The sequence below is a fragment of the Bubalus kerabau genome, chromosome 22, assembly GCF_029407905.1.
Source record: "Bubalus kerabau isolate K-KA32 ecotype Philippines breed swamp buffalo chromosome 22, PCC_UOA_SB_1v2, whole genome shotgun sequence".
NCBI classification, from domain to species: Eukaryota; Metazoa; Chordata; class Mammalia; order Artiodactyla; family Bovidae; genus Bubalus; species Bubalus kerabau.
The window spans coordinates 21,583,765-21,608,508 of NC_073645.1; the positions used below are offsets into that span (position 1 = coordinate 21,583,765).

General features: G+C 51.8%; 2 protein-coding genes across 2 annotated transcripts in view; one reads left to right on the plus strand and one right to left on the minus strand.

Annotated features, from left to right (window-relative positions):
* Positions 1-24,744, plus strand: part of GOLGA7B (golgin A7 family member B) — a 74,674-nt gene that overhangs the window by 44,662 nt on the left and 5,268 nt on the right. The window lies entirely within an intron of this gene.
* Positions 440-24,744, minus strand: part of CRTAC1 (cartilage acidic protein 1) — a 152,747-nt gene continuing 128,442 nt past the window's right edge. The window contains exons 8-15 of the mRNA XM_055560312.1: positions 22,592-22,728; positions 19,046-19,128; positions 18,146-18,246; positions 17,391-17,559; positions 5,521-5,666; positions 4,197-4,239; positions 1,651-1,794; positions 440-693 (exon numbers count right to left, since the gene is read on the minus strand). Coding sequence (XP_055416287.1) covers positions 662-693; positions 1,651-1,794; positions 4,197-4,239; positions 5,521-5,666; positions 17,391-17,559; positions 18,146-18,246; positions 19,046-19,128; positions 22,592-22,728 — 855 coding nt within the window. The 3' untranslated portion in view covers positions 440-661. The remainder of the gene's footprint in view (positions 694-1,650; positions 1,795-4,196; positions 4,240-5,520; positions 5,667-17,390; positions 17,560-18,145; positions 18,247-19,045; positions 19,129-22,591; positions 22,729-24,744) is intronic.

Sequence of the window (24,744 nt, forward strand, 5' to 3'; positions counted from 1 at the left end):
GGGTCTTAGAAAGGAAAAGGCTCTTAGGTATACACCAGCCCAACTCTGCTGCTGTTTAGATGCGGGATACTGAGGCCCAGACTTCTGGAGAAGTGACTGCCCCAGAACATTCCCTCCGTGTCTGTCCCTTGCTCATTCCACATGCCTCACCTGGCCAAACCCTAGTGTCCCCCAAGTGAACACTGGTGCGAAACCCAACCATTGCTCATGCCTGGGGCAGACACTTTCTCCGTATCATGAGTTGCTTTCCAAGGGCCACGTGATGGAAGGGCTGCTGCTAATTCAGCATTCCAACCAGCTCTGCTTGCCTCAGACACTTTTTATTTTTTTCCACCAGCTAGACACTAATATCCAGCAGAGAGTTTATTGGTATAATTTGTTCAGAAAGAGACTGGAAGACTTCGCAAGTTCAAACTTTAACATTTTTTATCAAGAGTCCCAAATGGCCACCCTTTCCCCCACCCCCCCATCATCACCACCGACCCCAATATGGCTTTCTCTACCACAGGCACTCAGGGCCCGCAGAGCAGAAACAGCACAGGCCAGACCAGCAGGCACGGACACACTGTAAAATCAACTGAGCAAGCAACCGCCTGGAAGCCATCTTTGTTAAGGGCAAAATAAGCCGCTCATGACACTGGAGGATACAGAAAAGACAGGACTATCTTGATTCTTCTGAAGGAGTGAGGGAGGCTGGATGGGGTAAAAAACATGTTCTCAGAAGACATGCAAAGAAAGACTTCACAAGCAACTAAAGGTGACACAAATATCCGTATCTCCCAAACTTCCCTTTTCAAAGATGGCCACCCCCGCTGTCCATTCAGAAGGAGCACGCAGCAGAATCTACTGGGCATAGAGAAAGACAGGCAGCAGGAGAGATTTAGTTTTCCACAAAGATCGTTAAGTTTTTTTTTTCCTTTATTGATGGAATTTAAAGTGCATATAACTGAAGGAAAAGTCCAAGGCCTAGAGAAAGAGATGAGGCCCAAGAGAGAGGCTCAGAGATTCTAAAGGCGGCAGAAGGATACCCACCTAAAAAGGCCACTTGAGCTGCAAAAAGGATGGAGTGGGGAGACAGAAAATGGGGAAAAGAGAAGGGGAATGGGGGTGGGGTTGGGGTGGGGGAAAGCATTTGGGAGGAAGAAGACAAATACCAGTTCAGAAATTCAGACAAAGGTGAGCAGGAGCTAGTCTATATCCCCAGGTAAGAAAACGTGGGCTGAGCCTAAGGTAGGAACATTAGTTTCAGGAAAGGGAGCAACAGGAAGAGCAATGGCTTCTGGCCAGGACACAGCACCCCAGGGGCCCTTCACTTGATGGCAGTAGCGGTGGGGCTTCTCCAAGCCTGTCATGGTCTTCCTTGGAGACCCCACGAAGGTCTAGGGAGATGTCCTCCAGCCAGGAGAAGGCAGGGGCTGAGAACCTCAACTTGGGGCCTCCCAAACTTTCATGCATTGGAGAAGGAAATGGCAGCCCACTCCAGTGTTCTTGCCTGGAGAATCCCAGGGACGGGGGAGCCTGGTGGACTGCCGTCTATGGGGTCGCACAGAGTCAGACACGACTGAAGTGACTTAGCATAGCATAGCATAGAGCTCCCCAGTGGATGGCAAGTTCCCTTTGCTACTGGACGGTGGCCAGGGCCCCACTCACCCACACAGGCTGTGCCGTCCTCATTGGGTTCATAGCCCCGACTGCATCTCTTGTTGGTCCGGCACCTGTAGCTTCCGTACGTGTTGACACACACGGGCTTGTCTCGAGGGCACACGAACGGGAACTGGATGCATTCGTTGGTATCTGAAAGGCAAGGGGAGCCGCTCACTGGGGGCTGGGGGCAATGGGTCCTTGCTCAGGCTCTGCTTCCCCACTCCTGCCATGACCTTGGGCATGGCCCTTCTTCCTGGGCCTCAGCTTGCTCAGTCTTCTTGGCTGGCTCCTCCTATACTTGACCTTTACACCTTGAGGGCACTCATGTTTTCCTGGGTCTTCTTTTCTATCTCCCACAGTTTCTCTAGGTGGTCCCTTCACATATGGATGATTCCAGGCCTCCTATCTCAAGCCATGACCTCTCCCTGGGGCTCCAGACTCATGAATTCTACCATGCATCTCAGACTTACTAGGTTGAAATGGAACTCTAGATCCCCCAGCCTTCAAGCCTCTTTTGTCCCCTGTTCCCATCCTCCCCAGCTCAATCAAGGCCACCATCAGCCTCTTGGCTGCTTAAGCAGACATTGGAGAGGTTCCTGATTCTTCCAGTTTCCTTAATTTGCAGGTGATTTAACAACAGATCCTGTCAATTTTGCCCCATCGTACCTCTCCAGTCTGACCACCTTCCTCTCACTCCTCTGCCACCAGCCTGTCCCCAGCCACCAGAAGCTCTTACTTGTATTTCTGCTGCTGCATTCTCGCCTTCCCCTGTCCTGCCACCACACCTCCATCCACTCCCCAGGCCTCCTGGCTTCCCTGCTTCCTCCAATCCTATCTGCAATTCAGCAGCCAGGTGATTGCTGAAAATATGAACCATACCATGCCATGCTCTTGCTTAACTGCAAAGGGCCCTGAGAACAAAGTCCAGACTCCCTTCTGGGGACTCAAGATCCTCTCTGATGTGGCATCCAGCTTGTTCATCCTCTCCCAGCACTCTGGCCTCGTTCTTGTCCATTTGACACAATAAGCCTTTCTCCTGCTGCATGGTCTTTGCTCCCACTCTCCCCTCTGCTGGGCAAGCTCCTCTCTCTGCTCTTTCTATGGCTGGACCCTTCCTGTCCTTCAGGTCTCAGCACAAAGGTCCTCTTCCTGCCCACATCTTCTAGAAGAGTCTTCAGAGAGCACCTTGCTTAAAGGGTTCTTAACTCATCTCATCCAGCTCTTGGGCCACGTGGTTTGTGGTCAGTCTGCCCAACTAGAATGAACACCCTTCCAGGGCAGGTGCCTCACCTGCACCCCCAGCTCCCCACATAGGGTGCTGTGCAGGAGGCACACAAATGTCTACCGGGTGATGAAATGAAGAGGCGGCTGCACTGTGGAGGTCATGGGATCTTCCCAGCACATGGGGAGATGCTGGAATTTCTGGGTATGGGCATCATCTGTTAGAGTGGCCATGGTGGGGACATGAGGAGCGGAGGGAACTAATTTCTTCCTCAAGCCACCCTTCCAGCCATCCTCTCCACTTCTGACCTGTGGTCCTTTGCCCAGGCAGCGCCCTCCATTGGAACACTTTCTCCCTACCGTCTGGTGGACTCCTCATCACCCCTCAGGTCTCAGCTCAGACCTAAACTATCTCTGGGGCACTTTCTTGGACCCTCACTAGACTGGCTTAGCACCCCACCCCCCGCCTTTGTGCTCCCATAGCACCCCCTCCCCACAAGCCCTGCCCAGGTTGTGTGGTCAATCTGTTTCTCTGTGCACCCCTCCCACTGGGTCTAAGCTCCAAGAGGGCAGGGATTGTCTCGTTCACTCCGGCATCTCAATAGCAAACCATTCACCTGGGGCTGATGAGTGGCTGCAGAGGGGACTTGGGAAGAATGCCGCCTGAGCATCTAAGGGCAGGTGGAGTCCTTGGCCAGACCCCCTGCTGGTCCTTAGGATGGAAGACATGGGGTTGAAAGTCTCGGTGCTGAGCCTCTGGGCTACCTTGCCCGTTCCAGGCCTTTGAGAGGTCTTAGGAGGTTCCCGGATCCTCAGAGCCTGGCCGTGCTGCAGTTACCTGCCGGCCAGTACTGCAAAAGGCTGCAATCTCCCTTCTGAGCTGTGACCTCATGCCACATCCTGGTTTGCTCCAATGCCCCCTGGCTAGCCATGCCCACTCTTGCCTGCCAGCCCCTTTGCTGGCTGCTGTGCTGGATGGAGGGTGCATGCCCACCCACCATGGCTTCCAGGAGCAAGGCCTCCCTGTGCGCTCTGTCTAGGCAGTTGTGTCTCCTCCCGGTGATTGTTCTGTCTGTATTCACGGCAGGGAAGTGCTGCCAATTCCCAGAGCTGTAGTGATTCAGCCTGCAGGTTGCTACCATCATTCCCACCTTGCCGAGTTACCTGGCGGTTGTCTTGGCATCAGGAGCCCCAGGGACAAACAACACATTCCCCTTCTCACCGTTCCCACTGCCCCTTGTCTGCAACCTGAGTCTTCCAGGGCCCAGGCTGACCCTCCCCAGCGAGATTCCGGCCTCTGCCTTGTCCTCTGGTACCTGCAGGCAACTTACCCGCACAATGGCCATTTTCCTGCTGGGAGAATCCTTGGCCGCACTGCAAGATGGGCAGAAGCAGAGACACTAGTGAGTTGAGAAGGTCCCATCTTAGGTCCCCTCCCAGTCACAGCCACAGGGCAGCTGTCACCCTGACCCCACAGTAAAGGCCTGCTCGCAGCTCTGGATCAGGGAGAGCCCCTCCTGCCAGGATTCCTTTGCACTGATCAGAGGAGACTCAGGGGGAAGGCCAAGAACAGAGCCTGTACAAACTCCTGCTCATTTCCCTCATGTGGGATCCACAGGCCTGCCCCGTGATCCCCAACAGAGTCTGTCCCTCCTATGGCATCACCTGAGACAACCTGGGTCTCAGGAAGGCAAAGTGTAAAGAGGGCTGGATAAGCTCACTCCCCACACCCCTTTCTCTGAGAACCTTCCCCACTCCTGGGGCCGGGGTGCCTGCGAGCCAGGCCATCACCCCACCTTGGGCAGGGCTGGACAAGAGGTGGATATCCCATCCAGAGGAGTGACTCAAAGGCTTTGCAGCTGGAATTTGATCTAAGTGAGGCGGAGACAGAGATTGGGGAGCCTGGTCACTCCAGGCTGTGGGGGCTTTGCTAGGTCTCTGTGGAGGTCTCAGCAGCCTGGTGGCTGGGGACGGTGGTTGGGACTCAGAACACTTTACACAAGACAGAAAATGTCGACTGTTGGAACTGACGAATGATGGGGTGCTGGTGAAGATTACTGGGGAAGGATAATGCTCTCCCCACAGAGCCAATGCACTAAAAACAGAGGTCCATGAGCTCCTGGGGCCACGAGTGTCCCTTGAGTTTTGTGAGCTTCCCGGGAACCTCCCTGTAAGTCCCCTTGTCTGCATGAGTTTAAGTGGCTCCTATTATTTGCAATGGCATGATCCTCTCTGGACAGGGGCCCAGAGCTCTTCCTAGGAGTCTGCAGAGGTAACGGGAGGCTGTCAGAGCCTTGGAAAGAATCAGAGATGAAGCAGGAGACCTGGGGCCAGTCCTTAACTCTGCTCACAAATGGCTGTGCAGTTTTGGTGGGTTCTCTTTCTTGGTCTCAGTTTACCTTCTCTGTAAAATGGGTGAAAAAAATGCTTACCCTTCCAACATGCTAGGATTTCTTTGAGGAGCAGAAGAGCTGTGGGTGTGATAGTGGTGTGGAAACTACAATTGGAGGGGTGACTACGAAGCCTGCCCTTTGCTAAGAAGATTTCCATCATTCTAGAAACAAAGTCTACAATTCCTGGGAATCCAGCTTCAGCCCCCAGGATTGTGGGAGGGGCCTGCTTGTTTGGCTCTAAGGTCCAGATGCCTCTGCTCACCTCCAGGCTGGCTGGGTCCTGAGGTCTGTCATCATCCCGGGGATAGGGAATCTCCAGCACTGAGTTCATCTCCGAGCTGGCCACGTTCCTGCTGGCCATCTTGCCATCTGGCCATGTCACCTCCACGCTGCTGGCTTCGTCCTTCCCTGTGGGAAGAAAGGTGAAATGATCAGCTGCAGAGGAGAGTGGGGGCTGGGGAGGGATTCTCTTCAAGGGTGTCATCATTCATTCGTTCACCTGATAAAAAACATGATCTGAATACTGTTCTAAGTGCTGGGGAAATAGTGAACAAGGCTGACAAGATCCTGCTCCTTTAGGACAACGCCGTCCAAGAGAACTTGTGTGGTGATATTCTCTATCTATCTGTCAGCTGTGGTAGTGGCTAGCCATAGGTGTATGCTGAGCTCCGGTGTGGCACTGGCGTGATAAGGGACTGGATTTTAAATTCTATTTAAAATAGAATTATTTAACCACTCACCTAGTGGCTACCATACCAGACAGCGCAGTTCTAGAACTTACATTCTAGTGGCTAGGCCAATGGGCAGGAGGCTGTTTTGGGGAAGAGGGTTAAACCTGGTGGTAAACAGGTTGACTTTGGAGTCCTGGGTTCAAATCTTGGCTGTACCATTTACCTAGCATGTTGGGAAAGAAAGAGTGGGGATGGGGCATCTGGGAGGCCCGGGGACAATGATCAGCTTTACAGCTGATTTGCTTTTTAATATTGGGTGTATTCCATTGATTTGTATCTATAGTGATAGTTAAAGTCTGCAAGGGGCCGTCAGTGGGAAAGTCCCTGTTCTCAGGGAGCTTCCACTCTAGTGTGGATAGACAGGCACACAGATGAACCGATAAACAATGCCAGATATTGACAAGCTCTGTGAAGAAAACAAAAATCGGGTGATGAGATAAAGAGGAAGTAAGAGTTACTGGGGGCCTTTTCTAGTCAAGGTGATGAGGGACAGGTTCTTGGGGATAAGGTATTTGAGTTGAGCTCCATATAAAAGCTGAGGCGACAAAGGGCACAGGAGAAAGACCAATCTGAGAAGCAACAGTGAGAACTGGACATGGAACAGCTGACTGGTTAAAAATTGGGAAAGGAATATGGCAATGCTGTATATTGTCACCCTGCTTCTCTAACTTATATGCAGAGTACCTCATATAAAATGCTGGGCTGGATGAATCACAAGCTGGAATCAAGATTGCCGGGAGAAATATCAATAACCTCAAATATGCAGATGATGTCACTCTAATGGCAGAAAGTGAAGAAGAACTAAAGAGTCTTTTGATGAGGGCAAAAGAGGAAAGTGAAAAAAGTGGCTTAAAACCCAACATTCAGAAAACTAAGATCACGGCATCCAGACCCATCACTTCATGGCAAATAGCAGGGGAAAAAATGGAAGCAGTGAGAGATTTTTTCTTTTTGGGCTCCAAAATCACTGCGGACAGTGACTGCAGCCATGACATTAAAAGACACTTGCTCCTTGGAAGAAAAGCTATGACAAACCTAGAAAGTGTATTAAAAAGCAGAGACAGCACCCTGCAGACAAAGGTCTGCATAGTAAAAACTATGGTTTTTGCAGTGGTCTTTTCTGGATGTGACAGTTGGACCACAGAGAATGCCGAGCACTGAAGAATTCATGCTTTCGAATTGTGGTGTTGGAGAAGACTCTCGACAGTCCCTTGGACTGCAAGGAGATCAAACCAGTCAATCCTAAAGGAAATCAGCCCTGACTATTCATTGGAAGGGGTGATGCTGAAGCTGAAGTTCCAATTCTTTGGCCACCTGATATGAAGAACCAGCTCACTGGGAAAGACCCTGATGCTGGGAAAGATTGAAGGCAGGAGGAGAAGAGGGTGGCAGAGGATGAGATGGATAGATAGCATCATCGATTCAATGGACATGAATTTGAGCCAACTCCAGGAGATAGTGAAGGACAGGGGAGTCTTCTTGTGCTGCAGCATGGGTTCACGAAGAATCGAACACAGCTTAGCAGCTGAACAACAACAACAAAGCTGAGACGTTTACAGAAAATAATGGTGGTGAAACTCAGGGAATGTTCATTGTGAATCCATCTGCACACATCCTTAAAGCAACGTGTTACATCACTGGCAGAAAGCAGGTTGGAAAGATTTATCAGGTGTTTAGGCGTCACAGCCGGCCCCGGCTTCCTGCTTAAAGCAACAGGCCTGTCACTGAGACAAGGTCAGGCTAATGGTGATGGATTGGGGTGGAGAAGAGCGGGAGCTGGGCCTCACCTGCTGAGAGAAGCCTTTCTCCAGTCAGTCACCTGGGAAAGAGGGCAGCGCTCAGTACAGGTGGGAGGGATGCTGCAGCCCCCTCGTTGACACCCACCTGGGCTGCCTAGACATGGGCTTGGTGCTCGGGGCTCCACAGACTTGCACACTCCCCCAAGCATCAGTCGAGGGCTGAGAATAAAGTCACCCACATGTGCGTGCTACTTTCTCCTCAATGCGTATAGAGACTGTCACAAAACAAGGGAAATTGGAAAGTGCCATCAAATGTATAGCAGCTTTTGGTCATTACTGTCCACCAATGGATTTTTTACAATGATTGCTGCGATGGGGGCAGAGGGTGGTCTGTGAAACATTTTTGTGTATGAACGGGGTTCCTGTATTTTAGAAAAGGGAGCAGGGGGAGAAGGGGGTTATGAGAAATGTTTTCTGGTTTAATAGAGCCAACCTCAGAACCAGTAAGCCATGGGCCTGGAAGGGGTGAGTCTCCACGGGGAGAGAAGCTGCATGCCTAGACTTTGGGGGAATCAATATAGAGATTCCGGTATTGGAATCTATCTCTACCTCTGAGGTCCCCCTGGGGTTGGAGCTAAGACAGCACGGTGTGGAAGGACCCCGCTTCAGCTTTCCCCCCAAGTCCCAGTGTGTCAGTCTGGAGCTTCCAGAGAAAGGTGCATCTTGAGAGCCACACTGTCTATTTCTGAGCCTCCCTGGGCTTGCTTCTCTTCTGCTCCCTCCAACCCAAGGCCTCCAGAGAAGTCTCTCCTCTGGCCATCATGAATTATTAAGGGCAGGGACCAGCCACCACCCTCCGGAAGTGTCAAAGGTGAGCAGCCCCTGCCCCTGTGCCTGTGATGGGGCAGCAGCACCAGAGAGAGGTCCCCTGAGCAGAGACCCCCACATGACCCAGAGACCCCCCCAGACAGGATGCAGCTTCTCTCCCCATGGAGGTTCTCCCCTTCCAGGCTGGGGGTTTGCTGGTTCTGGGATTGGCTCTATTAAGCCAGAAAACATTTCTCATAACCCCTTCCTTTCCTGTTCCCTCCTACCACAATCATTTATTTTGGGGAAGGGGGTGAAAATAGGATTGGGGGTGTTAACTGCCCACTCTTTTTCTGTTTGGAAGTAGTCTCTTGAGGTTCAAGAGATTTGGCATGTTTAGGGTGTTCAGCGCCCAAACTAAGTGGCAGATGTAAAAAGTAAACATTTTTCTATTTAAAAAAAAAAGGAGACAAAGAAGAACAAATGTTTCTCGCCTAAGCCAACAGAGCAGCTACACGAATACATTTTCCAGCCTGACAGAAGTGCCGCAAATAACTCAAGAGCTGCCGAATATTCATAGACAATCACAAATTTACATCCTGCCTCTGAATCCTGCTTCCTCTCTTCCTCCAGACCCAGGGATCAGCAGGACTAGGATAGAAATCAGCCATGGGGAGGGCACATCTCAGTAGGACTCACTCTTTTGTTACTGATTATTTAGGGGCCTCAGTTTCCTCATCTGTAAGATGGGAGCTCTAGCCTATCCAGGAAGGACAGTCTTTCCTTGGATGTGAGCACTGCCCCAGTCAATTTTGACCCTCAGCATCCCCATCATCTCTTAGACATGGGGGGCACCCTGCAGTTCCCAAAGGGCTTCCCCTTGTTGCCAATAATACTACAGAGTATGTACTCCAAACTGCACGCAGTGATTCTCAGTGTCAAGGCACTGGATCCTCATGGCAGTCCCCTGAGAAAATACTAGTTTTATAATTTCCATCTTAGAGTTGAAGGGGATGAGACTCAGAGAGGTGAAGGGAATTGCTCACAGCTACCCAGAGAGGGAATGTCTGATCCTGAAGCCCACACCTGCGAAACCCTTGTTCTATTGCCCACCCCCCTCCCCCATGACCAAACCACCATGGACCAAGCATCATGCAGGGAGCTGGGATTCAGCAGGAAGGAGACAGACCTAGGACCCATCCTGGAGGAGCTGAGCCCTGTGGGGGCAATGAACACAGTGATTATGTTAAAATAAACTGGGAAAGTGCACATATAGTATGGGTACCACTTGGTGAGAGAGGCGGGTGTTAAAAGTCATTTCGTTGGAGGATGCAGGAGGAATAAGAGCTTGGGAGGCGCAGAAGGGAAGGGAAGTACGTTCCGGGCAGAGGGTACAGCACAGGCAAAGGTGTAGAGATATGAAAAGGATGTGCGTGTTGAAGATCAGGGAGCAGTTCAAAGTGGGCAAAGCAGGGTGTAAGCTTGTGCGTTAAGTAGGGTGGGTGGGAGAGGAGATGGTGAGGGACTTGGAACTCTCGAAGGTGTGACTGATTGAAGCCTCTCAACTACTCCACGAGGGAGAATTTATACCCACTCCCCCGATGTAGACACTGAGGCTTGGCAAGGTGCAGGGAACTGCAGGTGTTTGAGTTCGGACTGGAACCCAGGCTCCTGCCCCCAGGCTGGGCCATTCCCTTTGCCCCACAAATTTCAAGTCTTCCCGCAGCTGCAGAAGCCAGGGGGCCCGGCCACCAGACACTGCACAAGGACAGACTTTAAGTTGGCCAGACTGCCGGGCCTGTGTGTCTGGGAGCAGAGGAGGCCCCATTAAGAGCAGCAGGGAGTCGCCTCCGGCAGCTTTTAAAGGACAAAGGCCAAAGAGGCACAGAGAATTGCGCTTTTCAGAAGAATCACAAGCAAAACAGATGGTGGGAATACAGTTGGTGGAATATTTTTGCACTTTATTAAAGCCATTTTTATGTGGGCCACTGAATTTTCCTTTCCTAAAAGAGCACCAGCCGGCTGGGAGGCAGCTCTGAGTCACGTGCGAACAATCAGCTGAAGGAAGGAGGGGTGTATGTGTAGGGGATGGGGGTGCCATCAAAGCCTGGGGTGGGTTGGCCCAGGGGGTGAGCCCAAGTGGGAGGCTGGTGGAGAAAGGAGATTATTGGCATTTGTTTTCATGTATTGGCTTTGGTAGAGCTGCCTTAGCTCTCTGCTAGCTCAGAACCAGAGAGCCTGGGTGTGGGCTGCGCGGGGTGGGTGTGGGCTACATGGGGTGGGTATGCAGGGGTTGAGATGTTGGGGTTCAGAGCAACCCGAGTCCAGCAGGGCACTCAACAGGGACTGTGAGCAGAAATGCTTGTTTATGAGGTTGGCTGGCCATCTGCACTGGGTGGAGCAGGGGAAGGGCAGGACAGGGTAGGGGATGGTGGAACGAGGCCAGGGGGCTCCCTGAGCAGGGGTGCGTGGGATGGTTTTACAGGATGAAGCTGAGAGCGCTCTGCACAACAGAGTGGCCCGCTGAGAACCCCCTGCCCCTTGAAGCATGAAACGCAGCAAGGTCCCTGAGTTTTACTGTGTGATGTGATGCAGTCTGGACCCTTAGGCATGCACGTGAGGGTCTGAGAAGCCGAGTCCTCTAAGCACAGCTCAGTGCTGACCAAGCAAAGGCCCACAGCATGGGAAAGCACTGGTTCCCCAGCCAGTGGCCCAGGAGCTGAGAGGAGCTAGCCAGGTGTGTGGGGGAGAGAAGTGCCCCAGGGAGGGGGCTGGCTGCTGAGGGGCACACGTGTGCACCCACACGTGTCCATGGACAAGCTGATCACCACACTTTGCTGCAAAATCCGGAGGAGGCAGGGGTGGTTTTCGAGGCAGGAAGGAACAGGGTCAGAGGAGATGAGCAGGAGCATTATGGGTGGTGGAGGAGGCTTCCTGCAGCCCTCTGCCCTCCTGCACAGCCTCGCGGGGTGGGGGGGGGCCCACATCTTCTTCCTAGTCCTACTGACACCAGGACAGCCCTTTCTGCATTCCTGTTCTGGACCTGCCCCTGCTCACTGCAAACACCACAAAACAAACTACTTCGGACTGGAGACCGCCCTACTGTCCGTCAGCAGGGGACTTGCTAAATAAATTATGAATGCAGCCACACAACAAAATACTGTGCAGCACTAAAGGAAAACAAAGGAGATATGCACAGGCTTGGAATAATGTCCAGGATATACTTACTGTTAAGAGAGAGGGGGAAAAAAGCAAGTTTGGGAATAATAGGGAGAGTCTAATAATTTCCGTTAAAAAAGCTTCCGAGGCATATTTATTTATAAACGGGCTCCTGTGTATTTTACATGCAATAAAATCTTATCGAAAAGTGTGGAATTGGGAAGAAGCTGCCCCAGACTACCTACTGAAACCGCTCCCGGCTTGTTTCCTTCTGCGTTCCTAATTCCTTTACCCTGTTCTGCATTTTCTTTTTTCATAGCACTTACCGTCTTCTAACCTTTTACATATTTACCTAGTTGTTATGTTTATGAGGTATCATATGTGACTCCTCCTTCCACTAAAATGTAAGGTCACCCATAGCAAGGATCGTCCTTCAGTTAGCGTTTGGCACACAGTAGGTGCTCGGTAAGCAGCAACTAAATGGGTCACAGGACCCTGGGGGAGGGTGAAGAGAGAACATTTCCTATTTGCTTAATATTCCACACGTAGTGGTGAGATTGTAGGTTATTTTTACTTTCTTTTTTTATGGTGTTATATTTTCTAATTTTCCTATAATCAATATGCATTATTCTTACAGTCAGAAAAAAAAACAACAAAACTAAAGCTTTCTAAAAAAATTGCAAACGCGGGTCTCCCTGCAGGGCTCTAGGTGCCAGTCTTGTGCCCCTGGAGAGGCTCCTGGGCTCCTCCTGGTCCTCCCTCCCTAGCAACGCCCCTCCCACTGAAAGCTGAGCCTGGCTGTGGCTTTCCTGGCTCCGCGACCCCCTCCATTCTGCCCACCCTCTCTTCGGGGCTCTGGGAGCTCCAGACACGTTGGCCCTGGCCTCCCTTTTCAGACTCTGCTCTCACCAGACCCTTCCTGTCCTGTGGACATCATGAACACTCTCACCTCTGGCCTTTGTTCAAGCCAGGCCAGCCCCTGGATGCCCCCCTTCAGCCCTCATCCATGCCTTACAAATTCCTACCATCCTTCTAGACCTAGTTCAAGGCCCACTTCCTTGCTCAGAGCAGAGTGGGTTTCTCCTGTCTCAGTCCTCTCACAGTCTCTGGGCCAGTGTGATGGAGCACCCAAATCTGCTTGCGACCAGAGCGCCTGTGTCCATCGGTCTCTCTCATGGGACAGCGAGCCTGGAGGGCAGGGAGCATTTCCTTGTTTCATCTGTCTCTTGGCCACATCTCTTGGTCTCCCCTGCGCCCCATTTCTGTCTCCTTACTCTTCTCTCTTTCCGCAATCCTTCCTTCCCATCTGGCTTTCCCACTGGTTCCCTCTCCTCCTGCCCCACTGCTGGTCCCTCCATCAGTCAGGAAGGCCTGTGCTGTGCTGGATCCATGAAGATCCTTCTGGATGTGGGGCTCTCGAAGCTGCAGGGGTGGAGCCTCCTGCCCCTCGCTGTGTCCCCGGCTGTTGGCCCTGCTGCCTGCTGAGCGGCCTTAGAGAGTCTCACTGCCAGGCCATGACTGACCCACTGGGGCCGGTCTCTAAGTGTAGTCTTCCTTCTACACCTCTCTGGGAGTGGATCCATTGGCAGGGGAGGCCGCAGGGAACCTGTGGAGCAGTCTGAACCAGAGTTCAGACCCAGAACAAACCCCATGGTGATGCAGAAGAGCAAGGATTGGCAGTCCAGGCTGTCAGGGAGTCCCAAGCAGGAGCAGCCTCCATAACCCTGAGCTGTGGAGGCAGACAGTTGGGAAGAGTCATGGAGGCTCTTGGGACCCTGTGATACCATCAGATGATCCTGCCAAGGCTTCCCAGCTGAAGAAGCAGGTCCATTCTGGCAGGGACTGACATTGGCCAGAGAAGAGGCCCAATAAGACCCATAAGACATACCTCAAAATAGCAGAGGCAGCTCAAGGGGAGAGGAGAAGGAGAACCCAGCCCCAGTCCTGGCCTCAACATTGATTTGCTTTGTGAGCCTTAGTTTCTTTATCTGTACAATGGGGTGTGGGTTGATAGCCAAGGCAGATATCTGGATAAACATCCCACCTGTGAGACCATGGCCGTCACCGTGGTGTGGATGGGCTCACTTGGGTCATTTGGTAATTGAGGGGTCGTGGATGTCCAGTGAGAAAGGGGCAGAGCAGGACCCTGGCTGGCTGCACACAGAATAGCTATGGGAGTCTGGCAGTCAAGTCATAGTGGTTAAGACCCCAGACTGGGGTGTTCAAGGAGATGGGGTCGAAATCCAATCCTCCCTATCTTCTGGATGTGTGACTTAACCTCAGTCTCAGTTTCTGGACCTGTAAAATGGGGTTATGATTCTTAGTTTGTCCTGTTGTGCTGAGACTGGAATAAGGTATCTTCGTAAAGCATGTAGACCAGCGTCAGGCACACACTAAGCACTTGATTAATGTTGACTACTACTATATTGTAAGAGAGGACTATGTATTTAAAAGTCACCTAGGACTTCCCTGGTGGTCCAGTGGCTGAAACTCTGTGTTCTGTGTAGGGAGACCAGGTTCGATCCCTGGTTGGGGAACGAGCCTGCATGTAGCAACTAAGACCTGATGCAGCCAAATAAATAAATAGATACATATTTAACAATAAAATAAAAGTCATCTTGTACCATCAGGGCCAGCAAAGTAAACGGCTGCCTTAAAAGTGATAGACTTCCAACTCTGGATTGACCCACCCAGGGTGAAATAGCCTGAGAAAATGCTCATATAACCAGGCCCTGGGTCCCCTAAATATTTATGCTTCTTTTTCAGATGACATAAATATTATGTGTTGCCTATAAAAATTGGAAAACACATACACACATACACAAAATATGAAAGTGAAGTGTTAGTCACTCAGTCGTGTCCAACTCTTTACAACCCCATGGGTTGTAGCCTGCCAGGCTCCTCTGTCCATGGAATTCTCCATGCAACAATATGGAGTGGGTAGCCATTCCCTTCTCCAGGGGATCTTCCTGACCCAGGAACTGAATCTGTCTCCTGTATTGCAGGCAGATTCCTTACCGTCTGAGCCACCAGGGAAGCCCAAAATACTGAAGACAAAGTATGGAGGAAAATAAATCCAGTTAGGTCTGGATTTGAATCTCAGCTCTGCCATTTATGTGACTGGGGAATGTTTAATGGTTCCGATCCTCAGGTTTCCCATTTGTAAAATGGGGATAAATCATGCCCACATCAAAGGGTAATCACAAGGATGATGTGAAATAATAAGAGTAAAATGTCACCACACCTAGAACAAGAAAGAATTACCATACGGATCCAGCCACTCAAGGAGAACCACTGTTCACACTTTTTGCATTTTCTTTTAGTTTTTTTCTATGCCCATATGATGTATATATAATATTAACATACACATATATGTTTGTTAATTTGAGACCGTATTGCCTATTCTTTTTATGTTAATATCATGAGGTGCTAACATAAGGGGGAGGGTATCTGATTTTGAACCTAGGTATATTTGACTCAAATGGTTTCCTTTCTTTTTTTTTTAATACTTATTTTATTTTCCATTTTTGTCCATGCCGCATGGCATGTGGGATCTTAGTTCCTCAGCCGGGGATTGAACCTGCATCTCCTGCAGGGGAAGCACGGACTCTTAACTCTGGACTGCCAAGGGAAGTTCCTTAAATGTTTTCTTAATCGTTGTGTTTTAGTAAAGACACTGTTGCCCCCACCCCCCACCCCGTAGTGTTTCTCGACACTTTTTCCATTATTGTGCTTCCTCCCCAAGAAGACCTTTTATGACTTTCCCCCCTAATTCCCTTCCTTAGTGCATTTCTTTAAACATGCTTTATTTTGAAAGAATTATTGATTCACACGAAGTTGTAAAAGATAGTACAAAGTGGTTCCGTATGCCTTTCATCCAGTTGCCCCCATATACCTTATGTTACATATACTTTATGTAACTATAATACAACATCAAAACCAGGAAGTTGACATTGGCATGATGTGTGTGTATAAGTTCTTTGTTTTTTATTGTTGAATTGTGCAGCTCCCTCCATGATCAAAACACAGAACTGCTCCATCACCATGAAGACCTCCCTGGGGTTCTCCCTTTAAAGTCATACCCACCCCTCCCCTTTTCACCATTTCTAACCCCCAGCAACTACTGATCTATTTTCCATCTCTATAATTTTGTCACTTTGAGAATATTATATACATGGAATCAATAGTATGTGACTTTCTGAGACTGACTTCACCCCCCCACCCCCGCCACTCATCATAATACACATAAGAGCTATCCAAATTGCTGCATGTATCAATGGTTCATTCCTTTTTATTGATGAGTAAGCTTCCCTAGTGGCTTAGCTGGTAAAGAATCCACCTGCAATATGGGAGACCTGGGTTTGATCCCTGGGTTGGGAAGATCCCCTGGAAAAGGGAGTGGCTACCTACTCCAGTATTCTGGCCTGGAGAATTCCATGGACTGTAAAGTCCATGGGGACATTATTGAGTGACTTTCACGTTTCAATATTCCATGGTGTGAATGGATGGCAGCTTGTTGACCCGTTAACCCACTGATGAACATTGAGGCTGTTTCCAGTTTGGGCTATTAGAGACAAAGTTACTATGAACAATCATGCGTAGATTTTTATGTGGACATAAGTTTTCATTTACCTGGGATAAATGCCCAGCAGTGCAATTGCTGGGTCTTACAGACTGAGTGACTTTCATAGTAGTTGTACAGTACAGAGGTTTTTTTTGTCTTAAAAGAAACTGCCAAACTATTTTCCAGAGTAGATGTACCAGCAATGAACAAGAGATTCAGCTTCTCCACATCCTTGACAGCATTTGGCTTTGTAACTTTTGTTACTTTAGCTATACTAATAGATGTATAGTGATATTTTATTAATACCACAGGTATACTGCGTATCTGTTGATGTTAATATGTGTATACACACAGATACACTATACATATTTATACATACATAATGTGTAAGTACTCAGTCGCTCAGTTGTGTCTGACTCTTTGGGACCTCATGGACTGTAGCCCGCCAGGCTCTTCTGTCCATGGGATTCTCCAGGCAAGAATACTGGAGTGGGTTGCCATTTCCTTCTTCAGGGGATCTTCCTGACTCAGGGACTGAACCCATGTCTTCTGCGTCTCTTGCACTGGCAGGCAGATTCCTTACCACTGAGCCAACTGGGGATCCCATACATACATATTTATACATACATAAAAGAGTAGAAGTTTTTTCAATCCCCCTCTCCCAGTCAAGAACCTATTTTTACCTTCTTGGGGATGGCATCACCGCCATGCTTCTCCTGAGCCTTCTAGCTAAGAGAAGGCACCCAGGGTTTGCTGAGACACTTTAATTACTGAACCAACACCCAGGCATCTGGAGAAGCAGCTGGTGTGGACAGGTTTGGTGTAACCATTGTTTGAAGAACAAGGCCATAGCCTTGAACAAATGGAGAATTAAATACTCTGACCCCAAGGTGAACTTCTTCGTCAGAGGCACTGTGATGGGGACCCCAGCAAGAAGTGGGGCATAAAGAACCTCCCTTCTGAGTTCAGATTCATCTCAAAGCAGGGTTGCCTCCAGTAGCTGGTGGTACCTGAAAGATGCTCAGGCTGTGAGCCCTGCATTTCAGCGGGCTCTGCAGAGCCCTGCATCCCACTGCCCTGACAAGAGCCCATGGCACTCCCCAAACCCCCCTACCTCTGAGCCCTGACTCACCCAAGCCAAAGTGAGCCACGGGCTCCATCTCGCACAGGTAGCCTGAGCCCCCGTCGATGATCCTCAGGTGTGCCCCGCTCTTCTTGGTGTAGAGCACGACCTTGGCACCCCTGGCGAAGGCCCCAAACCGGGTTCGTGGCACCACCCTCAGCCAGTTGTTGCTGAAGCCCTGTAGCAGGGGATGAACACAGGTCTGGGCATCAGCCGGGTGGATGGAAGGATCAGAGAGGAGGAAGAGGGGGAGAAGAGAAGGGGCAGAGGAAAGAGAGGAGGAGGGAGCCAGGCAGGGAGGGTGAATGAGGCAGACCGACTGATTAAAGTTTGCCGGGAGCAGCTCTGGCAAGAGCAGGGAAAGCCAATTTTGTGTCTTATTGTTTAGTCACTAAATCGTGTGTGTCTCTTTGCGACTCTGTGGACTGTAGCCTGCCAGGCTCCTCTGTCCATGGGATTTCCCAGGTGAGGATACTGGAGTGGGGTGAGGTTTCCTTCTCCAGGGGGATCTTCCTGAAAATAGGCTCAGGGAAAACAGTTTTTGGAGACGTGCCAGAGGAAGGAGAGGGGTAGAAGACTTCTCTGAGAAGCAGCCCTTCTCAGGGGCTTACTGAGTGTCTGGGAACTCATCTGTTTCATCCCTGAGATGTCCATTTCCTGCCACTCTGGTCAAACAAGCACCCCGGGCTCCTCTGTTCTCATTCATCCCAGGCCCAGGGGAGCATGCCAGGCAGGGCTCTGTGGGTCTCAAGGTCCAGGCACACCTGATTCCCCCGGAAGACGGACAGCGGCTGAGCCATGGACTCTCCGTGGGACAAGATGAGGTCCAGCATCCCGTCTCCATCAAAGTCGGTCACCACGCCTCCTGCAACAGCATAGATTTCAGTCTGGCCATCGGCCAGGAGCCCAGCAGGAGAAGGGCTCCTAACCTGGGCCAGCCCACGCCCTGAGCGTGAAGGAAAGAGCACAGCACTGGGGCATGAAGGCTGGACCATGAAGCTGCTCTCCTAACAGCTGCTCGTGCAGGGGTCCCTTTCCTTTCCCTGGACTTTTGCAAGGAGAGTGTGGGTGCAAACAACTTGGACGATGAGGGCTTCTGTCTGGTCTGTTATACATAATATAGACATGTGCACAGTTTTTATCAATCTATCACATGTTTGCACACACTAGTCTCCTTTTTGTCCTCACTACAACCCAGAGACACGAAGAAGGCACATGCAGTTATCCCCATTTCATGGGTGTGGAGAACAAGACCCAGAAGATGGAACACCTTCTCCAAGACAATGGCAATGGCAGGGCTGGGTCTTAGGCCTCCTGATCCAGTGCTCTTTCTCTGCCACCAGCCTGAATGCCAGGAGGGGTCAGACTGCAGGACCCCCAGCCCCTCCTTTCCCTCCCCTCCAGGCACAGCATCAGCAGAAACACTAGTGCCCATGGCTCCCCACGCCTGTGACCCCACAGCCCTGGGGCTGGGAGAATGGACCTTTCTCTCCTCTGCTTCCCGCCTGGTACTCCCAGGCCCCTCCCGGCTCCCAGCCCGGGGTACTCAGCCTTCAGGGTGTGTGGGAACAGGACAAGCCGGGCTATGGGGCTTGCTGCAGCATCCCTGCTAAGGGCAGCACTGAGCTGGGGGAGAGCAGGCTGGAGCCCTCAGGTGTCCTCACCTGTGCCCCGGCCCTCAGGCTCCAAGGCATCGCCAGGGTTGAGCTCCTCGATGAGGGGGTCGCCGTGCTCCCTGCGGATGATGCTGCAGGAGGGGAGACAGGCAGTTCACGGATGGCCACACGTGGCAAAGCCTCAGTGGGGCCTCTGGACCTGGGAGTCCACTAACTCCATCCTCCATGCTCTGAGCACCCTGAGACCCTGCCACCTGCACACCGACAGAGCCACTCTGCTCACAGACCCTGTCTACACCCTGGCTGTGCCTTTCTCTGGTTTTAATTTATGTTGGTAAATATTGATTTTTCCTTCTCTAATGGATGAATTATAGACAGCCTGGGGAAGGGCAGGTGATGGATGGAGAAGGGGCAGGGACGCAGCTACCTTCAGCTGACCTTCACTTTCCTTCATGTGGCCCTGGGTTTTCGAGTTCTGGATGCTACGTAGGGTCCCACCCCAATTCAATGCCACCTCCTCCACACCCTCCCTGATCGTCCAGCTAGAAGCGGTGCCTTCCTGCTCTGCCTCTGTCACTTTCCTGGCCTTTATCACTTTCTGCCTCGGGTTGAAGCTCTGCATGAATGCATCTCCTCAGTTAGACTGAGTTCTTTGCAGGCTGGGACCACGTATTCTTCTCCTTTGAATCTCCTGCAGCATCTAATGATGCCTGCTTCTCAGGAAGCTCCAAGTGCATGTCTGGCCTGCAGGGAGGAATTTCGGAGGCAAAAGGGAGGGAGGGGTCCCTTTGGGTTGCTGGGGTTCTATTTTGCACTCTGAATCGTGGTAACATTTGCTGTAGACTAGTCCACTGTGAAGTGCTGCTCTTCTTGCACTTTGAGCTGAATGTTGATGATGGCCTTAAGCTTCCTCTCCAATTTTTCTCCCTAGTTAGGGTCTTGCAGCCTTGGGGGCTCTACCCTGGCTGTGTGGAGCAGTTTTGGGGTCAGGCTCGGAAGAACCAGGAGGGATCTTTATCACTCTCCCCACACATTGCAGGTGGGGCTTGTTGCTCAAATCACAGGGTCACCAGAGGGCTGTACTGTGGCCAGTGCTTTCTTTTAGGAGCAGGCCAGGGTTCCCTGAGCTGGAGCTTCTGGGGGCTGGACGGCAGAGGGGGCTGGCAGAACTGCAGGGTGGGTGTAGGCTAGAGCACGTACCCTGGGATGTGTCCTCTGTCCACACGCGGCAACTGCACGAGCACACCCTCCTGTGCAGCCTGGCCAGGGAGCGGCATGCCTGGCAGGGCACTTGGGGGGTGTGCCGGCCTGCTGCAGGTGTATATGCCTCAGCTGGCTAGCACCCACGGTCCCTTTGGCCATTCATGTCCTGTAACCTCTGTCACCACTGGGCAGAGACACCCTGGGGTTCAGGTGACAAGGCAGTTAAGGGTTTCTGGGGGAGAAAGCCCAGAAGTTCCAGTGCAGAGCTGGGCAAACTCACCCAGATTTGGGCAACCAGGGCAGGCTTCTCAGAGGAAGGGTCAACAAAGCTGAAACCAGAACGATGTCCATGTCACTCAGAAGAGAAAGAGGGGCAGAGGGTGTGGGCAGCCTGAGAGTCCAGGCCCGGCCCGGCCCAGAACTGAAGGAAGCTCAGGGTGTCTGGCCCTAAGGTGTAAATCGGGAAATGGAGAGTGACAAGGCTGGGGACAAAGCCAGCCTGCGGGATGTGCCAACGAGAAGGTGGTGGCGGTGGGGGCTTCTAAGGGGTTTACGTAGAAGAGGGGTGTGGCCAGAATTGCATTTTCAACAGCCTGCTCTGTGGAACTGGGCGCAGAAAGGCAGCTAAGGAGCGGGAACGTGCAGGGGTGGAGCCATGGGAACAGAGCAGCGCGTTAGGCTGTCAGTGGTGCCGCTACACACATCCCGCCCGGCTGGGCAGAGTCCTCGCTCCTGCCCGTGGTCCTGCCATTAGTAACAGGGTCCCTGCATGCTTGTTTAGCACCTGGTGTGGGTGATCAGTTCCCCGGTTTCCCAGGCATCACTGAAGGATTTGTGGACTCAAGCACAGCGAGGTTTTGCATCTCCAGTGACTCCTACAAGGACCCCACCACCTTCATTTCAGCAACAGGTGACAAGCCCGCTTGGTGTGGGGTAGGTGGGGGCTCAACTTCCAGAGCTGCCAGCTGAGTAGTGGCCCCAGCCAACTGCCACAGGGACTCAGGGCACAACCACGTATCTGGGAAATGGCTTTCCTGCTGCTGCGTGGGGGTAGACACACTGACCCATGGGGTGACCATGTGGTGACCACGTCTGTGGACAGCCCGGGCCAGCCTGCCCTTGGGATGGCCAGAGGGAGGATGGGGATTTGATGGAGGCCATGCAGGCAGGGGAGATGCCTGGGTTCTCGGGATACAGAGACTCTCTGGTGCTCAGGGGACCTGGTGAGGGACACTTTATTAGCCAGAGAAGGAAAGCAGTGTCTCTTTTAATGAGCAATTGATCTTCCACAATTAATCTGGAAGTTGTGAATAAGCTTTTTGCGAGGCACCTAATTAGTAAATCTGGGGCCTTCGGGGGGTGATTACAGCTGGTCGGGATTGATGCTTTGTTAATAATTATATTTTAAAACACACTTAGTCACAGCCCTTGCCTTTTATTAATAGTTGGGGGCCCTCCTGGGGGAGGGGGTGGGGTCTTGGGGAACCGAGCAGATGATGTGGCCCATTTCCTGCATCCAAGGCCCTGGGCCACCCTCCTCTCCCCACCTGGTCCTGAGGCCCATTAGCATGTTTCAGGCCAGGAACAGGACCATCTCTGGCCACATGGGTCCTGAGGTTTGTCCCCCAACAGCAGCTCTCCAACCTCAATGTGCTAAGAATCACCTCATGCCTAGCATATGTGTTAAAAAAGACAGATGTCTGGGCCTCAACCCTGGAGATTCAGATCCGGGAGATCTGGGCTGGGCCTAGGGATGCTGTATTTTAAAGAAGCACTCCAGGTGATTCTGACACCAGTGGTCTCTGGACCCCGATTAGAGAAGTGCTGCCTTGGAAAATCTAACCCCTTCTTCTTACATGCAATGCTCAGATGCTTTCACTCTTGCCCACCACTAATTGTCTCATCCAACATTTCCCAAAGGATATTTTGCAGAGCACCAATCCCAAAAGCAGAATCTCTGAAAGCAGTGCCCTGTGGTCAAATCTATTCAAAATACTCCATCCACCTCTCAGAGCATAAGATACTCACGGTCATGTTAAGGTTATGAGAAGTTCTGTAGTCAATACACCTGTCTTGGCTTCATCCAGGTGCACCCAAATAGATTTGGCTCTGGGACTCCTTTGGATGGTAGAGTGGAACCTGGCTTCTGTGTACACTTTGCCCAGGTTCCCCCTCTCCCCCACCCATTTCCACCCTCTGCTAACAGCAGGAGGCCAGCTTCCTGCCATTCTCTCAACTTTTCAATCAATTCCTGTCCTCCCCCCTTCTCTGCTCCTTCATCAGGGGCCCTGCCTCCTCCCTCCCCTTGGAGCTCCTCTTCTGAGCCCTAAACCTTCCTCCCTGACCCCACTGCGAAGGCTGAGTAGCCACGAGCCGGGATGAAGCATCTACCGGAAGAGGCGGTTGGCTGAGGAGCTGCGGTGGGCGAAGTTGTTGAAGAAGACCTCCAGCTCCTGGTCATTGTCAAAGTCGGCGGCGATGACTGTGCGGACAGGGGAGGGCATGGAGAACTTGGGTGAGGCGATGTCCTGGGGGAGAGAGGGCTGCAGGTCAGTGGACAGAGTGGGCCAGAGGCCGACTCCCACCACCCCTGTGTGTGCGTGTGTGTGCGTGCCTGTTTGTGTGCAAAGATAAAAACCCACGCTAGCACATCCTCTCTCATCTTTCCCATGAGGGCCCCAGGGTGCTGTGTTTAGGACCACATGAACCCCAGGCTGCTTGCAGGAGAACAAGGAGGTAGGAAGAACAGTCCAAATTCACACCAGGGAAGCGCCTTGCTGTTCCCTGGTCGGGACCACACGTGGCCTTTCCATCAGTCACTCGAGGCAGGGCTGACATGAGCGTTCCCATTTCACAGGCAAGGTAACTGAGTCCGGGAGAGGAAGGAAATTGCCCATTGTTGTAGCTGATGAGCTGGGCCACCGCCTGGCTCCGACACCAGATGCTAGAGGCCCTTTCTAGTGTGTGCCCTTCCTCCTCCACAGCCAGAGGCACAGGCTGGGTGGAACCTGGGAAATCCTGTGTATTGAATCCAGGCCTCGCTGCTGACTCGCTGTGATCTCAGGCAAGCTACTCAACCCCTCAGATCTCACCTTCCTCCTTAGTAACACGGGGATAAGTAACAGCTGCTCAGGCTGTGAGGACTGCATGTAAAGAGCTTGGCAGAGTGGGCTCAAGATGAATTCTGAGGGGTCTGTCTTGGCCTTGCTCCAGCTGTCAGCCTCATGGAAAGTGGCAGAGGTGGCCTTCAGCTGGGTATTGCTGCCTCTATTATCTTTTTTCTTGGGCTCTTGATTTTTTTTTTTTTTTCTTGAGACATCCACTTTGGGACTTGCAGTATCAGATACCTCTGCCCAGGACTCATGAGGAGACCCCAGACCCAGGACAGCCCAGCAGGGACCTCCAAGTGCAGACAGGGCCTTGGTGGGCCTGGCAAAGGGTCCAGTGTAAGGGGCTTGACTTTTAAATAGAAGAAGAGCTGTATAGGGAGACCTTTTTTTTTTTTTCTGAGCAGACTATCCATTCCAGGTGGGTTTGTCCCTTAAAGACTTAGAAACCTGTCTAAATTCCAGGGCCCATGTGGGGAGAACTGGGAAGGACACATGGGGGCTTCTGGGGGTGGCTCCCTGCCCCTTGGCCCCAGGCTTCCTGCTTCAGGCCCTCTTCCCTGGTGGCAGGAATGAGCTGCCTGCTCTGGGTTGCCCAGGGAGGGAGGCTGTCCCCATCAATGCAATCACAAGGCTGATTGAGAGCCTGGCCAGCTGTCAAAGGTGGGCTGAACAGGGCCACGAGAACTGGTAACAAAGAGACCTCAGGACCTTGAAGTCGTTATTCTATTGATTCTGTAAAAATGGAAACCTACATAGGCCCTTTGGGGTTGCCCCAGCTGGATGCCCGGGCTTCTAAGATAATGTATGTAAGATGCTTGGCACAGCTCCTGGCACATGGAAGGCACTTGATAAATGGGGCCTCTGTTATTATTATCGCTCCTGTGAGCCCTAGGCTGGGCTGCTGAGAGGGTTGGTTGACATTTGGGGCTGGATCACCCTTTGTTGCAGACTCGCCGGTGCCTCGTAGGACGTTTAGCAGCACCCAGTCCTCTGCACATGAGATGCCCGCAGCACTCGATCCCACCTGTGACAGCTGATCATGTCCCTGGACATCGTCAGATGTCCTGGGGTGGGGACAAAATCACCCCTGATTGCGAACCTGGATTGGAATAAAAAGCTGAACAGAGATGAAGATCACCCAGGATCCTAGGATCAGCTGTCCCGAGTTCAGGGTGTGCCTCCTCCCCACCTGGACAGCCTGGGTCTCACGCCTCTGCAGGGAGAGAGTGGCTGGGCCCGAGCACGCTGAGGTGGCTACCTTCAGAGAGGGGGCTTGTGGTGGTCCCTCAGAGAGAAGGTCCCTGGAGACTTCTCTGGGATCATCAAGTTTCTTGCTCCCTTGGGGGCTTTTGGCAAGACTACATACCTCCAGAGCCATCCTGACTCCTGGAAAGCATCTCTAACTGTCCCATGCCCTGCATCACCTTCTCAGAG